This window comes from Tupaia chinensis, unplaced genomic scaffold (assembly GCF_000334495.1).
Source record: "Tupaia chinensis unplaced genomic scaffold, TupChi_1.0 Scaffold144346_1, whole genome shotgun sequence".
Classification (NCBI taxonomy): Eukaryota; Metazoa; Chordata; class Mammalia; order Scandentia; family Tupaiidae; genus Tupaia; species Tupaia belangeri.
The window spans coordinates 1,871,950-1,894,438 of NW_006204205.1; the positions used below are offsets into that span (position 1 = coordinate 1,871,950).

Genomic DNA, 22,489 nt, shown 5'->3' on the forward strand with positions numbered 1-22,489 from the left:
GTGCCCCCCCCCGTTGCAAGTTTAGGCTCGGCGGGGTGGGGCGAGAGAGACGCATCCGGGGCCAGAGATTTCAGGGAAAGGAGGTGGGATGACGTAAGGTCACGTGACTGCCGGCGGCGTTGTCAACAATCCACCCCTGGGGGGGGCGAAGTATCTAGAACCACGTGTGCCAGTGACGTGTTTAGAACGAGTCACGTGAGCAAGTCACCTTGCTGTGAGTTTCTGCCAGGTCCACCAAGTGGGTAGTGAAGTTTACCGGGGCGAGGGGTGCGCGTTTATTCGTCCTGCCGTCTGTCCTAAGACTTTACCAAGAAGGTCGAAGCGGAAGCGGCGGCTTGGTTTGCTTTCGATGTCTTTGGAACAGGACCCCAAATAATTTGGAATTAATTTCTCTTTGGTTGCTTCAGTGGCGAATCAGCTTTGCTACGTAAAGCAGGAAGGAGTGAAAGAGCCACGATTTTTCTAAGGGAACCTTGAATGCTGTAGGCCCGCACAGTAAAATTCCCTGAAATGCTACCCTGCTATCTGCCTTGTGGTGGTTTCCAGGATTGGGAATTCTGAGCGATGATTAAAGAAGGGTGTACAGATTGTCCAAGACTTGCTTAACCTTCCCACAAGATTAGGGATTTTGTTTTCCCTTTATGGGTCTGATTGCATTTGGAGTCCGTGGGTTTGTCTAAGGTAGGGTACTATATTTAAGAAATGTGAGGATGGGACCAGCAGTTGGTGTAATGGCTACGTTGCTGGACTCCCGTGTAGCCAGCCACGGTTTGAGTCCTGGACCAGGTGGCTTAAACTCACACCAGGAAATTGTGCGTGTGTGCCCAAGATCCCGAGAGGAGAATGGAGGAGAAGGGATTGCTGCGTGGCCCTCCCCCCTGGGGGGTGATTTCTCAGTTGACTCCTGGGGAGCGCAATGGCTCTTTAGAAAAAAAAAAAAAACTCAAAAAAAAAAAAAAAGTGGGATGTAATCTTAGACTATGAGTGGTTGGTTCTCAGAGAAACCTGTAACTATGAGATTGTGTAGATGTGGTTGTTACATATCTGTAATAGCTACACTAACAAATAAGGTGAAAATGAATTGGAAGGGTTCCCATCAGGGGGCTCAGAGGGATTTACTCTAGGGACCCTGAACATTTCCACTAGCCAGCTGAATTTACCCCCTCTATTGCCTCCAATTCTTTTTATTACTATTTATTTTTTATTTTTTGGAGAGGTTTTTGCTATAGGGAGCTTGTGCTTACCAGAAAGACAGAGAGAAACAGAGACAGAAAGTGAGAGGTTCAAGTCCTGGACCTGGCAACATAAAACTCATGCCAGGTGCATGTGCGTGTGTACCCAAGATCCCAGGAAGAAAATGCAGGAGAAGGGATTGAGACATGGCTGCCCCCACCCCCAAGGGGGATGTGATTTCTCACTTTCTGCCTGTCTCTCTGCCAAGCACACCTGCCTTATAGTGAAAAAACTAATCTACCAAAAAAAGATCAGTGAATGTGTTTCATAACGTCTTAGAGAAGTGTATTAGCAAGAATCATTGGCTGTCCTGGTTACCGGTGCTGTCATAACCTATTTGTGGAAAGAATGGTTTAAAGCTCTAATTAAATACTGTAGTTATTCTGTAGCTCTATATTGTGAGTTGTCTGGCTCATACTTTACCCCCTGAAAATATTTAACCTAGAACAAACATGTAATAGATACGCTTATAGCAAGTCTTGTCCCAGGAAAAGATTTACCTTATATTTACAGAAAGAATTATAAAATACTTTTACAATAGAGTTGAATAACTTCAAAAAGGAAGGTGCTCCTGAATATTCTGGGTGATTAAAAACTGTAAGCACCTCTCCTTTTTTTTTTCAAGAATTATTTCATTTTATTTATTCATTCATCTATTTTAATTTGACCAGAGAGATACAAGGGGAGGTGGAAGAAAGTGAGAAAGCAAGCCACCAAGTCCAGGACTTGAACCAGAGTGGGCCATCTGGGAGCATCCAGCACCTTAACCACCATGCCAGCTCCTGGTTCCCTTTTTAATATAAACCCTAGAAGCAGAATAGAATCACTTGGCATACTTTTACGATTCCAATTTGTTTACCCTACTCTAATTAAATTAGTGTCATGGGGGGTGCTTCTTAAAATGCTCTCCAGATACAATTTTTTGGGTTTTGAGGTTTTTACCATAAACACTTGCACTAGCCAAAGAGGACACAAGAAATCATCCCCTAGAGGAGAATGGCTACGCTGCAGTCCCTTCTTCCCTGGAATTTTATGCACACATGGACACATCCCTGAAATGATTTTCAAGCCTCCAGGTCTGGGACTGGAAGCATGGTTAGCCATGTGGGAGTCCAGTGCCTTAACCACTACATCACCTGCTGGCCCCTAGATGTGATTTTTTTTTTTCCCTTTTAATTTTCCTAGGGCAGGATGTAGGGGGTGGAGAGAAGAGAACCCCACAATGGGGTGTGGTCATGCTGGAATCCTTTCTCCATTTTCCCATCCTCTCTGAATTTTGCACACACACACACACACACATGCACACATGTGCCCAAACTGGGATTTGAACTATAGATTGGGCTTCTGTAACAAGACATAGGCTGGCTTTCAAATATTATTTGAACATGCATGATAGACTAGAATTTATTGGAAAATAATACCGTACCTCACTTACTGAAGAGAACCATAAAGAGATCTGGCTTTTTAAGTTTCATTTATATTTACCTCCTCTCACAGAAAAAAAAGTAAAGCGCCAATAAAGAAGGCACTCCCTGAACAGTAGTTCTAAAAGATCCTTATTATTCATTGGCGGCTTTCCCCTTGTCTATTTCTTCAGCAACTGGTTATCAGCCTCTTGGATTCCCCCCCTCCCTTGTGTCCTTTGTATGTCCTTCCTTACCTAGAAACCCTTTTATTTGCTTACCTAAAGAGACACAGAGGGATACTTTGTTTTGTTTGAGAGATTTTTGCTATAGGGCACCTGCTTTCACCAGAGAGACAGAAAGTGGGACATAACCCCCTGGGCGGAAGACCACATTGCAACCCCTTTTCCTCCATTCTTCTCTCAGGATTTTGGGCAGAGCACACAGAAACCCAGCCTGCGTTTTAAACTGCTGGGCCTGGAACCTGAAGTGCCGCCGACCATATGGGAGTCCAGCGACCATTACTCCATCTGTTGGTCCCAAGTTTTTGTTTTGAAAATTCCACTTATTATTTTTAATTTGGCAAGAAAGAGAAAGGATAAGGGAGAAAGCAAGCTGCCAGGTCTGGACTTGAACCGCAGCCAGCCATGTGGGAGTCCAACGCCTTTAACCACCATGCCACCTGCCGGCCCCTTGTCCAAGTTTCTAAAAAGGCTTACTAAGCGAGAAAAAATTTGGAGGTATATAGTGGACATTCAAGAGAGGTTCTTGCTTCAAGAACCATCTGAACCCTGTTTTAAGGAAGATGCCAACTGCGGAGGTCGACCTTAGCCCTACGGGACATTAACCGTAGCTGGGTAACTGAGAAAACTGTAATCACATGAGACTTCCTCGTTGGTCTCATTTTACAAGGTCTCTTGTTTAATGACACCAGTCGTCCCTGGGGGAACCCATCACGAGCTGCTGGTGTCCTTTACAGGATTTGCAGTCGCTCCCCACGCCCGCGCACGCCTCGCCCGCGAGGGGGCGCAAACGGCGGCGAGCTGCGCGCCCCGCCCCCGCCCCGAGCACGCGCTTGGCTCAAGGCTCGTTTTCGCTCCTGGCTTTCTCTTCCGGGTCGGCCCCGCCGATGTTCTGTTCTTGCGCGTTAGAGGCCGAGTGCGGGCCACTCCCTGTTACCATGGTAGCGGGCAGCCGGGCGCTTCGCGGCCCGCTGGTAAAGTAGGGTAGTCGTCGGGGCCCGGCTGGGACTGCGCGGCGGGAGCCGGGCCGGCGGGGCGGGGGGCAGGGGCGAGGGGGGCGGCAGCATGGGCTGAGGCGGCGGCGGCCGCGGACCAAGTCCATATTTCGGCGAGGGACGAGACGCCGGTGCGGGATCTGAGACGTCCGGTTAGAGGAGCGGGGTGGGACCCAGCTCTTTGGGACCGCCGACCTGGTCTGAGGTAGTGTGGGGACCGTTTATTTGACGGGAGCGTGACAGCACGTGGAGGGACCCCACGCTTGGTGGATTGTGACGAGCACTGGAGGACTCCGTGTTGACGGGAATGACCGGAAGGAGGACTCCGATGAGGCTTGGAACCTCACGAGGACACCTATGTCCAGTTCAGGTCCCAGAGACACAGACCCCGCCTTTTGTGTTTCTGTATTTGAAAAAGTGTAGGATTGTAGGGGATATGCAATACCCAGCTTGAATAAATAAAAGTTTAAATGTTTAACATGTTCCATTTCCTTCCTTTATTTCCATGAAGTAGAAGAAGAAACCGAGCTTGAAAATGGAGATGTATGAAACGCTTGGAAAAGTGGGAGAGGGAAGCTACGGAACAGTCATGAAATGTAAACATAAGGATACTGGCCAGATAGTGGCCATTAAGATATTTTATGAAAAACCAGAAAAATCTGTCAACAAAATTGCAATGAGAGAAATAAAGTTTCTAAAGGTTTGCTTCTTTTCCCTTAATTGCTCTGTAAGTCGAAAGGAAAATTGTTACAAAAAAAAAAAAGTGGTATAATATTTTAGTTAACATATACTAAGACAAGAAATAGAAAAAGTATGATACTCTCTACATTTTGCTATTTTATAGTGATACAAGAAACATCTGTGTGTGTGATGTATGAAAAGCTGTGCAGGTATTGTGAAATAATTATTCAGAGATAATCAAGTATAATACAATATTTAATAGGGGCCAGCAGTTGGTGTAGTGGTTGAGGTGTTGGATTTCTACATGGCCATCTGTGGTTGAGTCTAGGGCTTTGGACTGAAAAAATCACATCAGGTGGGTGTGTACACACATCCCCAAAATCTGGAGAGGAGAACAGAGAAGAAATGCACGTGGCATGGCCATCAGCCCTGGATAATGATTTCTCACCTTCCCTCTTGCTGTCTCTCTTTTTCTCTTGTGAGCACACATGCCCTATGTCAAAACCTTTTTTTTTTTTAGGGAACCAGCAGTTAGCGTAATGGCTATGTCGCTGGATTCCCACGTAGTCGACTGCGGTTCACATCCCGGACCCGGTGGCCTAGAACTCACCCTGGGCGCGTTTGCGTGTGTGCCCAAGATCCAGAGAGGAGAATGGAGGAGAAGGGATTGCGGTGTGACCATCCCCCTGGGGGGTGATTTCTCGCTTTTTGTCTCTATGTCTCTGTCTGTCTGGCAAGCGCACGCACCCTATAGTGAAAACCTCTCAAAAAAAAAAACCCACTTTTTTAAAAAAAAAAGGCCAGTAGGCGTGATGGTAAGTAAGGCGTGGGACTCCTGTATGACCAACTGCAGTTTGGGTCCTGGACCTGGTGGTTTGCTTTCTCACTCCCCCACCTCTGTCTCTAGTGAGTGTACATGCTCTATAGCAAACTTTAAAAAGAAAAATAATGATAAATAATTTTTTAAAACTCAAATAATAAAAATGTCTGCTTTGTGCTTTCCTTGAGGGTTTTTATAAGTTAATCAGTAAAAACAGGAGGGTATATAAAAATGATACTAAATAAAAAGTGGCTCATAATAAATGTCAGGTAATAAAATCCCACTGGGCAAGGATGATTTCTTGGAAAAAATGAGATATGAATTTGACTTTTGAGGGTGTGTAGAATTTAAATAAAAGGGGGGAAACTCTTGTGTTCCTAATTAGGGGAACAGAGAGGCTACATCAGGACAAAAGACAGTAGGGTGAAAAGGGTAAGCAAAGACATCTGCCTGTAGAGTTCTCTGTGAGATTACAACAACAAACTGGAGGTAGATTTTAAAGTCTTGTCTTTAAGGAATCAAAACTTGTAATAGATGGAAAGCCCATGAAAGTTTTGAATTTGGTGTAAAGGGATCCTATACATACCTAGCGCTATTGTGTAGAATAGATCAAAAGACCAGGACTTTGTATTTCTAAAAATAGAAAGGCATGTTGTGAATTTAATTCAGGAATCCTGGTAAATGTCATGAAGGCCCTTGCTAGAATGCAGTAGTGAGATAAAGTTAGAATATGATATATTGTTAAAGAAGACATGAAAGAGTATAGAAGGATATAGGAAGGCAGGAGTCAAAGGTATCTTTAAAGTTCAGTGACTGCTACTATTAATGGAAATATAAAAGATTTAAATAAGATCTGATTTGGGAACCAATTCAATTTTAGAAATACTGAATTTGAGTTAACAGGAGTGTTTTAAAGATGACCAGTAGGCCAGCAGATTGGACATGGTGTTCAAGGCGCTGAGTTCCCGCATGATTGACTGTCGTTGCAGTACCACAGTGACTTGAAAATCATGCTGGTTGGGGACCAGCAGTTAGCGTAATGGCTATGTCGCTGAACTCCCACATAGTCAACCGTGGTTCACGTCCTGGACCCGGTGGCTTAAAACTCACGCCAGCCACATGTGCGTGTATGCCCAAGATCCTGAGAGGAGAATGGAAGAGAAGGGATTGCGGCATGGCCATCCCCCCTAGGGGGTGATTTCTCACTTTCTGTCGCTCTGTCTCTCATTGTCTGGCGAGTGCACGAGCCCTATAGCAAAAAAACCTCTCCAAAAAAAAAAAAAAGTTACATATGGGGACCAGCAGGTGGCATAGTGATTAAGATGCTGGACGCCCAAATGGCCTACTGTGGTTCGTTTGTGTCCTGGATTTGGCAGCTTGCTTTCTCACTTTCTCTCTCTTTCTGGTCAAATAAAAATAATAACAAATAGGGGCTGGCAGGTGGCGTGGTGGTTAAGGCGCTGGACTCCCACATGGGCGACTGCAGTTTGAGTCCTGGACTGAGTGGCTTGCTTTCTCACTTTTTCTCTCTTTCCACTCTGTCCTTTTCCGGTCAAATTAAATAAATAAAAAGTAAAATAATAACAAAGTTAAATAAATAATTATTTTTTAAAAAATTATATGTATATGTATGCTATTTATTGGACTCTATCCAGATTCTTAAAAGTTTCTGATCTTGTCAATGTAATGTGATGTTTTATATGTGATGAAGAAGACAGATGCTCTTTTTGTTGATCCCTCTCTTACACAAAAGTAGTATTTTCTTCTTTAAAAGTATAAGATATTGAAGGAAATTTGCTTTCCAAATACAAGAGGCATTAAAGCATTTGTGGGGTTTTGGAACTACTCTGTTTCTAGACATTGAAAAGGAAAGTTAAAGTTAGTAAAGATGTTACAATTTTGTGAAAGATACCAGTCCTTCCCCTGATGACATAAAGCACATTTATCAACTATAAGTGATAATCCAATTAGGAGACATTTTTCCAGACAATATCTACTATTCTTTCTTTAACTTTGTTGCACTTAAGCTAATATATATGTACTTATTTTAGAGAGATTTTTGCTATAGGGTGTGTGCGCTTGCCAAAGAGACAGAGAGTGGGACAGAGAGACAGAAAGCGAGAAATCACCCCCCAAAGGGGATGGCCACACTGCAATCCTGTCTCCTCTAATCTCCTCTTGGGATTTTGGGCACTCACACACACGTGTCCGACCTGAGTTTTAAGTCTAGGACTCAAATCGCAGTGGACTACATGGGAATCCAGCAATGTAACCATTACACCATTTGCTGGTCCCAATCTAATATTTTTTTCCACTTGATCATTTTATAGTAATAACTAATATGTGGCAAGAACACAGATAAGAACTCGAAAATGGATCTTGCTATTACAACTGTAACGCAAATCATTTTGAGAGACCTTAAGCATTCTCATTGACTTTTTATAGAATTTTTAACTTGATGGACTCTAATTGCATTTGAGATATTTTCTTGGATTAGTTAACATTCTTAGTCTAAAAAGATTGCCTTAATGACTTAATTTGAACTAAATTTTTGTTAGTATGTCATTCAATAAGTTATAGTATTTAGTGAGAATATCTGTATAAAAGTTGCCTAGTAATAGAGAAAAACAAAATAAAAGAACTTGAAAAGGGGGTAGTATAGTGTTTCTAGGGGTTTCATTGTTTATTTGAGAAAGTACCTAATTCCTTAGAGTGTATCTTCCCTAATGCTTATGAAATCACCTTAACCCTTGACGGTCCAAAAGAATTCATTTCTCTTAAGTGATGCCAGTATTTTCTTACCATAGCACTCTGGCATCTTACCATCCAGAGAAACTGGCAACAAAAATTAGAAAGGAATCTAGGATCGTATTATAGCATGTGCTTCTATTAGTTTTTTGGTTTTTTTTTTTTTCCCTTCAGATTTTTGTCATAGGGCTTATGTGTTTTCAGGAGAGAGAGAGACAGGGAAAGTAAAAAATCACCTTCACTCCCCTACCCCACCTCCCTGGGGATGACCACACCACAATCCCTTCTCCATTCTCCTCTCAGAATTTGGGCATGTGCGCACATGCACCTAGTGGGAGTTTCAAGTCACTGGTGCAGGACTTGAGCGGTAGTCAGCCATGTGGGAATCCTGTGACTTAACTACCACGCCACCTGCTGACCTCACCCTTAGTCATGTTTTAAAGGCTTCAGTCTCTATTAATTATAGAGATGTAGAAAGTTGATATTATGCCATTGGAAAAGGCAAATATTTTCCATAAAAGTATAGTTGTCTAACTAAAATTTTAAACTTTGAAACTATACCTCTTAATTTTTAGCCAAATGAATGAATATTATTTGTAGTTTAAAAATGATTAAATGTCTCAGAATTGATTATAAGTAAGTCAATGTGCTGAAAAGAATAAGCAGCACTAAATATTAAACCTTGTTTGTTTTCTAAGCTGATATGGCCATTGCTGACATTTTAAAATCATTTCAGCAATGACTGTTACCAGTCTAGAAAGGTGTTTCACAGTTTCAAGAAAAATACAGAAAATGAACAACTTGCCTACAAATAATTATATATTTATGTAAAGTTTCTGTGGTAACAAATTGTTCTTTCTCTTATCCAAAGATTTTCTAATTTTTTTTAATAGGGTATGTGTACTTGTGGGAGAGGACAGAGAGAGAGAATGTAAGAAGTCAACTGGGTTACCAGGGAAATGGCCACACTGCAGTCCCTTCTCCTCCATTCTCCTCTTGGGATTTTGGGCACATTCACACACACGTGGCTGATGTTGTTTTTCAAGCCACCAGGTCTGGGATTCAAACAGTCAGCCATGTGTGATCTAGCCGCCTTAACCTTTGTGCCACCAGCTGGCCCCTCTAGATATTTTGATACTCTTCATTTATGGTGTGCTGAATATGTAATGTCTCACTAGAGTTTATGGCTTGTTCTCTGGAGTCTAGGACAAAAATTAGAGAATAGTCAATTTGTATAAATTCAGATTACATATGTAATTGTGTTGAAATCCATGCTCAATTTTAAAAATAAGGACTTTTTAAATCTCAGATGTCAAATTAATCACAAACCAAGTTAAAAGAGCAAGATAATGCTCGACAGCTTACCAAGTTGCACTTTAGTATATTAACTCCATTTTAATAAGCAATCAGATCCCAACTTGAGGTAAAGCAATACTTTATTCAATAAACATGATCATGAAATGGATTTCAATTTTCTTAAAATAAGAATACCAGCAAATTAGTTGAGTGTGGAGGAAAAGCGGCTGAGGGTATTTCTTTCTCTTTGGAAACTTATATAGGTACTGTATGTATACATAATTATGCTTCAAATAATGGATCTAAAAATCTGTTTCCTTTGTCAATAGCAATTTCATCATGAAAACCTTGTCAACCTGATTGAAGTTTTTAGACAGAAAAAGAAAATTCATTTGGTATTCGAGTTTATCGACCACACAATATTAGATGAATTACAGCATTATTGTCATGGATTAGAGAGTAAACGACTCAGGAAATACCTCTTCCAGATCCTTCGAGCAATTGAATATCTTCACAATAATAATGTAAGTGCTTCAGAGTAAGCTAAATATGAGTAATAAGCACCTTTTAAACATTGTATTGTTTTTATGAAGGTTACTAAAATTCTTTTTCTATATCTTATTAATAAACATGAAAAGTTTCAGCACCAAGAAATACGTATTGAGTTCACAATAATTGTAACTATAGGGTAGACCAAGTATGGGATTGTAAAGGTGATATTAATAATTAGGTTTAGAGGAATTGACAATCAGCTGGGATATACCTTTTATTAGATTAAGTACATTAAAATATTGAGAGTAAAAAAAAATGTTGAGAGTCAGGGCTGCTTAATGGAGACTTATTCAAACGAAGGGAGGCTTAGAGTTAGGAAATGGAGAGTAGGCTAGAGAATAGCAGCCTTTAGAGAAAGGAAAAATAAAGTGGCTAAAAAGTGTCATTTCACCTGTGAAAAATCAAGAAAAAGATCAACTGTTCAGATTGTGTGTGTGTGTGTGTGTGTGTGTGTGTGTGTGTGTTGACTTTAGTATTGCCCAATGTTCAGCTCATGGGTTTTTGTTTGTTTTTTTGAGAGGTTTTTCCTATAGGACGCGTGTGCTTGCCAGAAAGATAGAGACAAAGAGAAAGTGAGAAATCACCCCCCAGGGGGATGGCCACGCCACAATCCCTTCTCCTCCATTCTCCTCTCGGGATTTTGGGCATACACGCACATGCACCCAGTGTGAGTTTAAGCCACCGGGTCTGGGACTTGAACCACAGTTGACTACTTGGGAGTCCAACAACATAGTCATTACGCCAACTGCTGTTCCTCCTCTCGGGATCTTGGGCACGCACGCACATGCGCCCGGCGTGAGTTTTAAGCCACCGGGTCCAGTACGCGAACCACGGTCGCCTACGTGGGAATCCAGCAACATAGCCATTACGCTAACTGCTGGTTCCCGGTTTGTTTTTTTTTTTAAGAGAGAGTTTTGCTATATGGTACATGTGCTTGGCAGAGAGACAGAAACAGAGATAGAAAGTGAGAAGTCACCCTCCAAGGGGGATGGCCACTCTGCAGTTCCTTCTCCTTCATTCTTCTCTCAGGATTTTTGGTATACACACACATGAGCCTGGCATGAGTTTCAAGCATCCAGGTCCAAGACTTGAACCATGGTTGACCATATGGGAGCCCAGTGATGTAACCATTACAACATCTGCTGGTCCCAATAAAATAATTCTTTAAAAAAAAAAAAGTATACAGTCTTTGCAGTTAGACAGTGTGGGCTTTTACCACCAAGTTATCTATGGAAAACCACACAATTTGTGCAGTTTACAACTTGTATAACCAAAGGCAATATCCCCTGCCCCCCATGATTCTGTGGCCTAGGAGAAGTTATTTAACTTCTTTTTTTTTTTGGAGAGGTTTATGCTATAGGGCGTGTGCGCTCGCCAGACAGACAGAGACAGAGAAACAGAAAGCGAGAAATCACCAGTCCCTTCTCCTCCATTCTCCTCTTGGGATATTGGGCATGCATGCACACGCGCCCGGCGTGAGTTTTAAGCCACCGGGTCCAGGACACGAACCGCAGTCAACTACATGGGAGTCTAGTGACATAGCCATTATGCTAACTGCTGGTCCCATTGAGAGAGTTTTGCTATAGAATACATGCACTCACCAGAAAGACAGAGGGAGACAGAGAGACAGAAAGGAAGAAATCACACACATACCCCACCGGAGGCTGGCCATGCCACAATCCCCTCACCTTCATACTCTTCTCTGGATCTTGGGCACACACGCACACGCACCCAGTGTGAGTTTAAACCACCGGGTCTGGGACTCGAACCACAGTCGACTACATAGAAGTCCAGCAACGCAGCCATTATGTCATCTACTGGTTCCCCTAAAGTGTCTTTTACAGCTATTTTATTTATTTTAAAAATAATTATTTAACTTTATTTATTCATCTATTTATTTATTTAAATTTGACCAAAGAGGTACAGAGAAAGAGAGAAGAGAGAGAGGGAAAACGAGAAAGCAAGCTACCAGGTTCGGGACTCAAACTGCAATCAGCCATGTGGGAGTCCAGCACCCTTAATCACCATGCCACTGACTGGCCCCCACAGCTAGTTTATTATAATCAGTATCCAATCAAGAACTTCATGTCTTGCTCATTTGGTTTTTAAGGCAAATAGGAAGTCTTTAGTCTTGCAGCCTATTTTATCATTATTCAGCCTATTTCTGGAAGCTACTGGCTTATTTTTATTTATACATGTAAGAACTTAGTATAACATCAGATCAGAAAGTTTATTAAATCGAAGCTCTAGATGATTTAGAGCACAGGCTCTCTGAGGCTGCTAAAGGTTATAGAGGTTTGAATTCCCTTAATGGATATTTAAATTAAAGCATATAGGGCCACATAAAACAGAGGTATTATAAATCAGATTGTAATGTGAAGTTTTATGTAGTCTTGGAGAGCCTACAGCTACATAGTAAAAGAGAATCAAAGTCATTGTTTGAGCCCAAAGTCTGATAGTGCAAACCACATACAAAAATTAACTCAAAAAGTGTCAAAGACCTAAATATAAGAGCTAAAACTGTAAAACTCTGAGGAGACATGGTGAAAATCTGGGGCCAACAGGTGGTATGGTGGCTAAGGCGCTTGACTCCCACATGGCCTACCATGGTTCAAGTGCTGGTTCAAGTGTCGGCTTGCTTTCTCACTTTCTCTCTCTCTCTCTTTCTCTCTCTCTCTCTCTCACTCTATTGTGAGCACATATGACCTGTAGTAAATTAAAAATATATATATAGTAATAATAAATAAAATTAAATTAATTTAAAAAGAGAAGACATGGTAAAAATCTGTGACTGTGCACTGGGAAATGGTTGTGCCTCATTGTGCAGAAATGGATATAGCATCAATGGCAAAAGCCAATCAAAGGGACTAAATCACAAACCATTAATTAATTAATTAATTTTAGGTTTTTGTCCTAGGACACATGTGCTTGCCAGAGAGAGAGAAAGTGAGAAATCACCCTGGGGGGATGGCCACACTGCAATCCCTTCTTCATTCTTCTATTGGGATTTTGGAAATGGACACTTGTGTGCCTGGTATGATTTTCAAGCTACTGGGTCTAGGATTCAAAATAGGGGTTGGCCAGCACCTTAACCTCTACACCACCTGCTGGCCCCTTCTTAAACATTAATTTAATTTTTTTTTTTTTTTTTTTTTGCTAGAGTATGCTTGTGCTTAGCATATACAGATAGAGGGAGAGAGTGAGAAAGCACCCCCCAATGGGGCATGGTCACTTTTCTCCTTCCTCCATCCTGTTAGAATATACACACACACATATACTCGGCATATGTTTCAAGCTGCCAGGTCAAGATTTGAACTGTACAGCTAGCAATGTAGGATATGGCTGGTGGCCTTAACCACCAGGCCATGGGACTGACCCAAAATTTAAAACTTTTGCATATGAAATTACCAACAGTAAGAAAAAGGACAGGGACCAGCAGTTGGTATAATGGCTATCTTGCTGGACTCCCATGTAGTCAACTGTGGTTCAAGTCCTGGACCCAGTAGCTTAAACTCATGCTGGATGTGTGTGCATGTGTGCCCAAGATCCCAAGAGGAGAATGGAGGAGAAAGGATTGTGGCATGGCCATCCCCCCAGGGGGTGATTTCTCACTTTCTCTCTCTCTGTGTCTGTCTTTCTGGCGAGCGAGAACAAATACCCTATTGCAAAAACTTCTCAAAAGAAAAAAAAAAAAGGAGGACAACCCATGGAATCGGAGAAAATATTTGCAAATCATATATTTGATAGGTATTTAGGACCTAAGAAGTTTACAGAGCTCTTACAAATCAGTGAAAAGACAATAAATCTGGCCCTGCTGTCATGGCACACAGGCAGTGCCATCATTTAGGAACCTAGAAGCCACATAGGAGGCCCAGGTTTTGTTTCCAAGCCAAGTGATTGTGTACATCTGTGATCATATCTAATTGGGAGTCTGGGGCATGAGAACTGGGGTATGACAAGAGATGCTATTGAAAATACATATCTTGGGACCAACAGTTGGTGTTATGGCTATGTCGCTGGACTCCCATGTAATTGACTAAGGTTTGAGTGTCGGACCTGGTGACTTAAACTCATGCTGGGCATGTATGTGGGTGTGCCCAGGATCCTAAGAGGAGAATGGCAGAGAAGGCCATGGCCATGGCATGGCCATCCCCCTGGGGGATGATTTCTCTGTCTATCTGGTGAGCACACATGCCCTATAACAAAAACTTCTCAAAAAAAAAAAAAAAAAGACTTATCTTGGGGCCGGCAGATGGTGTAGCAGTTACGTCACTGGACTCCTACATGGCCGACCATGGTTCAAGGCCCAGATCCAGTGGTCTGAAAATCATGCTGGATATATATGCATGCATGCCCAGGTTCCCAGGAGGAGAACGGAAGAGAAGGGATTGTGGCATGGCCATTCTCCTTGGGGGTTGATCTCTTACTTTTCCTCTCACTGTGTCTGTCTGTCTGTCTATCTCTGGGAAGTGCATGCACCCTAATGTTTTCACTGCCTTTCTGGAAGGAACCATTGTTGGAGGTCTATAACCTGCCATTTCTGCCAACATAACACCTTTGAATTTTTACCACAGTCCTTTCTTTCTTTCTTTTTTTTTTTTTTTTTTTAAGGGGGTTTTTTTTTTTTTTTTTTCCCTTTTTAAACATTGTAACTGGTTTTATTTCATCTAACAATACAGTTTGAAAGCGTTTTCATATCATTACACAGTCATTGTTGTCTTCTTTTTATTTAGATTTTTTGTTATGTTGTGCACGCACTCACCAGAGAAAGAGGCAGCGAGAGATGGAAAGTGAGAAGTCACCGCTAAGGGGAAATGGCCATGCTGGCCCTTCTCTGTTCTCTCAGGATCTCTGGGGCATGCACACACATGCACCTGGTTTTGGAGAGGTTTTTGCTATAGGGCACGTGTGCTTGCCAGAAAGACAGAGAGAGACAGAAGGTGAGAAATCACCCCCCAGGGGGGATGGCCACACCACAATCCCTTCTCCTCCATTCTTCTCTTAGGATCTTGGGCATGCATGCACACATGTCCGGTGTGAGTTTAAGCCTCCGGGTCCGGGACTTGAACCATGGTCAACTACATGGGAGTCCAGCGACATAGCCATTATGCTAACTGCTGTTCCCCACAGTCCTTTCACAATTTGTAATTCTTCTGTTTGTATACTTGTTCAGTCACTTATCATCTGCCTTTTTTATCAACTGTAAACTTCATAAGTGTTGGGACTTGCTTTATTCATCAACTAGAATAATATTTCAGTAGGCTCATAATAAATATTTAATAAAAAAATGAATCGATTTAATAGGTGGTGATTACAAAAGTCAGGGGTATTACTGAGTACTCACTATGGATGGAAACTTACATAGAAAATAAACATCACTTTATCAGTTTGTTACATTTTCTTAAAGCAGTAATTAAAGTGTTTGGATAGACTCATAATGTCTTAAATAATATTGGCAATACAGAATAAGTAGAAACTAGATTTTAGTCTTTAAAGATTTTATTTGATAGTTGAGAAAATAGGCTTGGGTAAGTAACGCAATGAGCATAAAAGTGTAGATGGTATAGTGCCAAGTTTTGTGGTACAAACACTCAGTGTAGTAGTACAGCATAGGATGAACCACAAAGTCATTAGGCCAAGTTCTGACTAAATACCAGGGATATGATATTCCCAAGGTTGGGCTGCCATTGTTTTCATCCACATGGAGCTAAGCACTTCTGATGTAATGTAAAACTATCATTTGTTGTGAGATAAGAGTTTTTTTTTTTTAAATGATAGCCCAATAAAAAAGGAAACCAACTCACAGATTAATAAGTAAAGTTTCCAGTGCCGTACTGTTAACATGTTATTGAAGAAAGCACTGGAAACTGTCCATAGGCCATGCTCTTTACTTCCTACCATTTTACTTCTCCACAGCAACTTAGTATAGCTCAAAGAATGGGAGTTAGGAAATACAGGAGAATGAGAAAGAAGTCAGTGTGACTGGGAAGCAACTAGATAAAAAAATATCTGTGGGGCTAGCAGGTGGAGTGGTAGTTAAGGGCGCTGACTCCCACATGGCGACCATGGTTCCAGTCCCAGACCTGGCAGCTTGCTTTCTCACTTTCTCTCTCTAGTCAAATTTTAAAAATAAGTAAATAAAGTTCAATGAAATAATTCTTTTAAAAAATGTATATCTGCATCTGTGGTCTGGAAGTTAGGGCAGCCTAATGCCATATGACTGACTGAAATTTGAGTCCCAGACTGGACAACTTGAGAAACAAGCCAGGCATATGTGTCTGCATCTAAAATCTCAAAAAGAGGGAGAGATGAAATAGAAGGGACTGTATCATGACATTCTCCATGAGGGAAGGAGGGTGCTTTCTCCTCTCCCTCTCTCTTTGCATATGCATTTATTCTTTGAAATAGAATTAGAGAGGGACCAGCAGTTGGTGTAATGGCTATGTCACTGGACTCCCATGTAGTCAACTGCGGTTCAAGTCCCGGACCCAGTGGCTTAAACTCATGCCAGGCGTGTGTGCATAGGAGGAGAAGGGATTATGGCATGGCCATTCGCCCCAGAGGGTGACTTTTGGTGAGTGCATGTGCCCTATGGCAAAAAACTCCCAAAAGAAAAAAAGAAAAAGAAAGAAAGAAAAGGAAAAAGATAGAATTAGAGAATCAGAAGAGGAAAGTGACAGAGAAAAGAAAGATTTCTAAAACTTCAGTCTCTGTTTGAAAAAGAGAAACTGAAGGACCAGCAGGTGACTTGGTGGTTAAGGCTCTGGATCCCACATGGTCAACTCTGCTATTCAAGTCCCCAGACCCAGGAGTCTGAAAAACATGCCAGGCATGTATGCATGCCCAAAATCTCAAGAGGAGAATGGAGGAGAGGGATTGTGGCATGGTCATACCGCCAGGGGGTGATTTTTTACTTTTCCCCTCTCTCTCTCTCTCTCTGGGAGTGCACCTGCCTTGTTGCATGCATCCTATGGCAAAAATCTAAGGGAAAAAAAAAAAAAGAAACTCAAATAAATGAGTTCATCTCATATCATCTCAGAATTCCAATATGCCTTATTAATAAATACTGTGCCTTACTTATCATGCTCCCCCACTACAAGACCTTTGAACATATTATTCCCCCCCCTTTTTTTTTCCTGAGGACATGTTCCACAATTTATTTACACTTTAAGATTAACTTTAATCTCAGCACCAGCAGTTAGCGTAATGGCTATGTCTCTGGACTCCCACGTAGTCGACCACGGTTCGCGTCCCGGACCCAGTGGCTTAAAACTCATGCCGGGTGCATGTACGTGCGTGCCCAAGATCCCAAGAGGAGAATGGAAGAGAAGGGATTGCGGTGTGGCCATCCCCCCGGGGGGTGATTTCTCACTTTCTATCTCTCTGTCTCTCTCTCTGTCTGGTGAGCGCACACACCCTATAGCAAAAACCCCTTAAAAAAATAAAAAAGATTAACTTTAATCTCAAAAGTCACATATCCATACACCGATTTCCTTTTTTGTTGATTTCACTTAAATTTATTTATTTATCTATTTATTTATATTTGAGAGGTTTTTGCTATAGGGCGCATGTGCTCACTAGAAAGACAGAGAGACAGAGAGATAAAAAGCAAGAAATCACCCCCCAGTGGGGATGGCCACACCACAATCCCTTCTCCTCCATTCTCCTCTCAGGATCCTGGGTACTCACGCACATGTGCCGGCGTGAGTTTAAGCCCCAGGTCTGGGACTCGAACCATGATTGACTGCATGGGAATCCAGCGACATAGCCACTATGCCAACTGTTGGTCCCAACTTCACTTAAATTTAAATGCATAGTTTGTTAAACAAAAACTGTCAACAGATATTTACCATGTCTGTTACATATAACACACAGGAACAGCTTTTAATAGAAATTTATTGATATACTCCCCCACCATTTTTTTATTATTATAAATACAGGTATCAAAATAATCCTGAACATATTTTTTATATTACTGCTTCAAAAAAATCATGCAATTTCTGACAATATTCATTGTATCTCCTTAAAGAATTTTGACTGCAGGTCTTTTACTTAGTGAGATGGATAAAGCATGCCATTTCTGATTTTCCTTCTTGAGATTTTTTGCTTTTCAGAAACACACATGCTTGCACCACTGCTATCTGACACTTCTCACCATGCTTTCATCTTGAAAACTCGAATTCTATTCTGAATACTCCAGGTTTATGCTTAAACGACAGTGCCTTAACAAGAGAAAAAATTTATGCTGCATTTTTCCTCTTGTTACCTGAAAACATAATGAGTGTACATACATTAAATATATTTTCACAAGTGTGGTCATGTTTACCAGAGGGAATTCTTTTACTTAATGTTTGGGTATTTTGCATTGCGATATTTAATCAAGACATTCATATGAGTAGAAGACACGTTTGAGATCCACTAAAATTAATTGTATGTTGGTTCTTCTTATGGAAGCTTCATATTTTCTTTGGTCATGATTAGACATAGCTCTTGAAGGACTACTTTAATGCTGTAAATGTTCTGCCATTTCGCTAACGTTGGTACGCTTCATACATCCACCATCCCACTGGAATAATTTATTCCATTTCATATTTTTGTAAAATCTACCTGATGGAGGAGCTTCTGGGTATTTAGGTCCACATTCTACATTCAGACTATATATTCTGTTTTCATAATTTGTCCTTGGTGGCCCAATAATCATGCCTGTCCACCTTGTCAGTGTCATATCTTTATCATCTTTAAGTCCCCAGCTAACCGTACCATTGTCTGCTCCTTTTTGTCTTTCAAGTTGTTCCAACAAGTGAAAATTACAAGGAACTTAAACACCTGTGGAGACTGCCATCTTCTGACCATATTTTTCTTTCTTCCTGCATTTCTTTTTTCTTCCCTGTAGCAGAATGTAGTAGGGCAGTGAAGCTGATGCAGGTGGTAAAAGAATTTACCAGCAGCAGAAAGGTGAGCACAGGAGAAGTTAGGATTATTAGAGCTCAGGCGAGAGTGCTTGGGACAGATAAGACCTGAGCAGGTTTGAGCCTAGTGGTAGGAGGGTCCTTTTGGGGGAAGGGAGGAGATAATGAAAATTCTGCAAGCTCAGGTCCCAACTTGGGAGGGGTGTAGATGTTTCTCAGGAATAAAAGGTGTCTGTCAACACAGCTGATTGCCAGAGGAAATCTGGAAAGCCTGTTTTCCATGTTGTAAAAGCTTATCTTGGAGGCTTTATCCTGGATCCTTTCCATTAACCTGAAGTTTACTTAGTTTCTTAGGAGAGGCTCATCTTGGGCCCTCTTTATTAACCCTTGCTTTACCTATTTTCTTTTTCTCTTCTTTTTTTTGGTTTATTTATTTATTTATTTATTTATTTATTGAGAGAATTTTGCTATAAAGTGATGTACTCACCAGAGAGAGAGACAGAAAATGATAAATCAACCCCAGGGGGAATGGCCACACCACAATCCCTTTTCCTCCAGTCTTCTCTTAGGATCTTGGGCACAGACACACTGAGTTTTAAGTTGCCTGGTCCAGAACTCAAACCACAGCTGACTACATGGAGTCAAGGAACCATAACCATTACACCATCTGCTGGTCCCGATTTACCTATTTTCTTATGAACTCTCCACATCCCCTCTGACCCTAGTTTACTTCTGCTTATCTCTCAGATCTTAGTACAAGTGTAATGTCTTCTAGGGAAATCTATTATCTATTATTGGATCTTGTCTCCATTTAAGTTTTCATAGTGCCATGTTTCTTTATATCACTCATGGCAGTTGTGTTTTTATATTTGTGTGATTATATGAGTAATCTGTGCCTCATCTTCTTGACCGTGAGCTCTTTAAAGGCACAGAACCATGTCTGTTTTTCCTTAACAGCTTTATTAAGGTACAGTGTAAATACCATAAATACCTGTTTTAAGTATGTAATTCGTTGATTTTTATTTTTGGTCGAGGTTTTTGCCTGAGGGCATGTATGCTCACTGGGAAGAGAGAGAGAGAGACAGAGAGTGAGAGGGAATGCAAGAAATTACCCCTTGGGGGTACGGCCACATCACAATCCCTTCTCCTCCATTCTTCTCCCAAAGATGAATGGGCGTGGATGCACATGCGCCTGGTGTGAGTCTCAAGCCACCAGGTCAGGGACTCGAACTGTGGTCAGCCACGTGGGAGCCCAGCAATGTACCACTAAGCCATCTGCTGGCCCTAATTCATTGACTTTTAAAGTTAATTAATTTACAGAGTTCTGCAATTATTGTCATAATCCAGCTATAGAACATTTTTATCAGTCTAAAGAGATTCCTCATGATCGTTTTCATTCAGTCCTAATTTCTACCCTCAGTTCTAGTAACATGTAATATGCTTTTCTTTTTTCTTTTTTTGAGAGGTTTTTGCTATAGGGCGCATGCGCTCGCCAGAAAGAGAGAGACAGAGAGATAGAAAACAAGAAATCACCCCCCAGGGGGGATGGCCACGCCGCAATCCCTTCTCCATTCTCCTCTCGGGATCTTGGGCATGCACACACACGCACCCGGCGTGAGTTTAAGCCACTGGGTCCGGGACACGAACCGCGGTTGACCACATGGGAGTCCAGCGACATAGCCATTACACTAACTGCTGGTTCCCACCCCCAAGTTTTCACACTAATCTTTTCTTTTTAAAAATAATGAATTATTTAATTTTGTTTATATATATATATATTTTTAATTGACTACAGGGCACTCATGCTCTCAGTGAGAGAAAGTGAAAGAGTTCAAAGAAAGTGAGAAAGTGAGTTGTCAGGTTGGGGACTCAAACTGTGGTTGCCGGTCGACTACGTGGGAGTCCAGCAACATAGCCATTATGCTAACTGCTGGTTCCCATGGTCCCTATGCTTTTCATATTTGTAGAAAACCCACATGAGAAGGCTATATGTGTCTGGAGACCTTCCTGAATATGCTGATCATGTGTGTGCTCATGGCTTGGGGCATCAGAGCCCTGTTGGGAGTGATCTCTCTCTGTCTTTCACTATGGAAGAAACAAATAAATCAATACTTTTTAAAAGAATTATAAATTTCATCTTATACCACATTTTGTTTATCTATTCACCAGTTGATGCATTGTTTCCAATTTTTGGGTCATTATGAAAAATGCTGATGTTAGCACTCATCATTCATATTGAGCCTTTCTGGGTTTTTTTTTGGAGAGGTTTTTGCTATAGGGCGCATGCGCTTACCTGAAAGACAGAGAGAGACAGAGACAGAAAATGAGAAATTACCCCATGGGGGATGGCCATGCTGCAATCCCTTCTCCTCCATTCTCCTCTCAGGATCTTGGGCACACACGCACACGCGCCCGGTGTGAGTTTAAGTCACTGGATCCAGGACTCAAACTGCGGTCGACTACATGGGAGTTCAGCAACATAGCCATTACGCTAACTGCTGGTCCCTCATGTTGAGTCTTTACCTGAACATGTTTTTACTCCTGTTGGTTAGATGTTTATGAGTGGAATTACTTTATCAAATGGTTAGTTTATGTTTGTTTGTTTGTTTGTTTTTTAAAATTTATTTATTTATTCATTCATTGACTCATTCCAGTTTAACTAGAGAGAGACACACAAAGAGAAGGAAAGTGAGAAAGCAAGCCACCAAGTCCAGGACCTGAACCATGGTCGGCCATGCCACCCACTGGTCCCATAGTTTGTTTTTTTAAAGAAGCTGAAAAAAGGTTTTCCAAAGTGATTGTATCATTTTAAATCTTCACCACTAATGGGTTCTACTTTTTCCACATCCTCTCCAATATTTTTATAAGAGAGCAAGCCACCAGGTCTGGGACTTGAACAGCAGTCAACCATGTTGGAGTCCAGTGTCCTTAACCACCATACCACCTGCCACCCCCCCACACACACACATACACACACAAAATCTCTCTTAAAAAAAATAATAAAAATAATGTTAGGGCTGGCTCTGTAGCACAGCAATTAAACACTGTGCATAGGGAGTCAGATTCCCACATGGCTGACCACAGTTTAAATCCTAGTTCTGGCAGCTTGAGAGCACACTGGGCCCACGTATGTGCGTGCCCCAAATCCTGGTAGGATGAAGAAATGGAGGAAAAAAGATTGTGACACGACCACGTCCTATTGGAATGCTTTCTGTCTCTGTCTCTGACTCTCTCTGATAAGTGCACATGCCCTCTGGCAATGTTTTTTTAAAGAATAGGTAAGAGTGTGCTGGAGCAGCCAATGGTTAGGAAGAAGCCAGAGAATGTGTTGTTCCCATAACCAAGTGGTGAAAGTGGTCCAACAAAACAGAGTCGATACAATTGACCAGGAAAAATGAGGTAAGAAAGAAGAAAGCCTAAGACCAGAACCCTACATTTAAGGGACCAACAGAAAAAGGGGCTTCCAGAAAGATAGTAGATTTAAATATATGACCCGAAACTATAAACCTATTAGAAAAAATCAGGGCCAGTAGGTGGCATGGTGGTTAAAGGCACTGAACCCCTGACTACAGTTTGTGTCCTGAACCTGGTGGCTTGCATTCTTTCTTTC

At 41.6% G+C, this 22,489-nt stretch overlaps 1 protein-coding gene across 1 annotated transcript in view; it reads left to right on the top strand.

Moving 5' to 3' along the window:
* The first annotated feature begins 3,733 nt into the window (after nt 1–3,733).
* The window catches only part of CDKL3 (cyclin dependent kinase like 3), a 63,938-nt gene continuing 45,182 nt past the window's right edge, over nt 3,734–22,489 (top strand). The window contains exons 1-3 of the mRNA XM_027767660.1: nt 3,734–4,078; nt 4,388–4,573; nt 9,748–9,942. Coding sequence (XP_027623461.1) covers nt 4,409–4,573; nt 9,748–9,942 — 360 coding nt within the window. The 5' untranslated portion in view covers nt 3,734–4,078; nt 4,388–4,408. The remainder of the gene's footprint in view (nt 4,079–4,387; nt 4,574–9,747; nt 9,943–22,489) is intronic.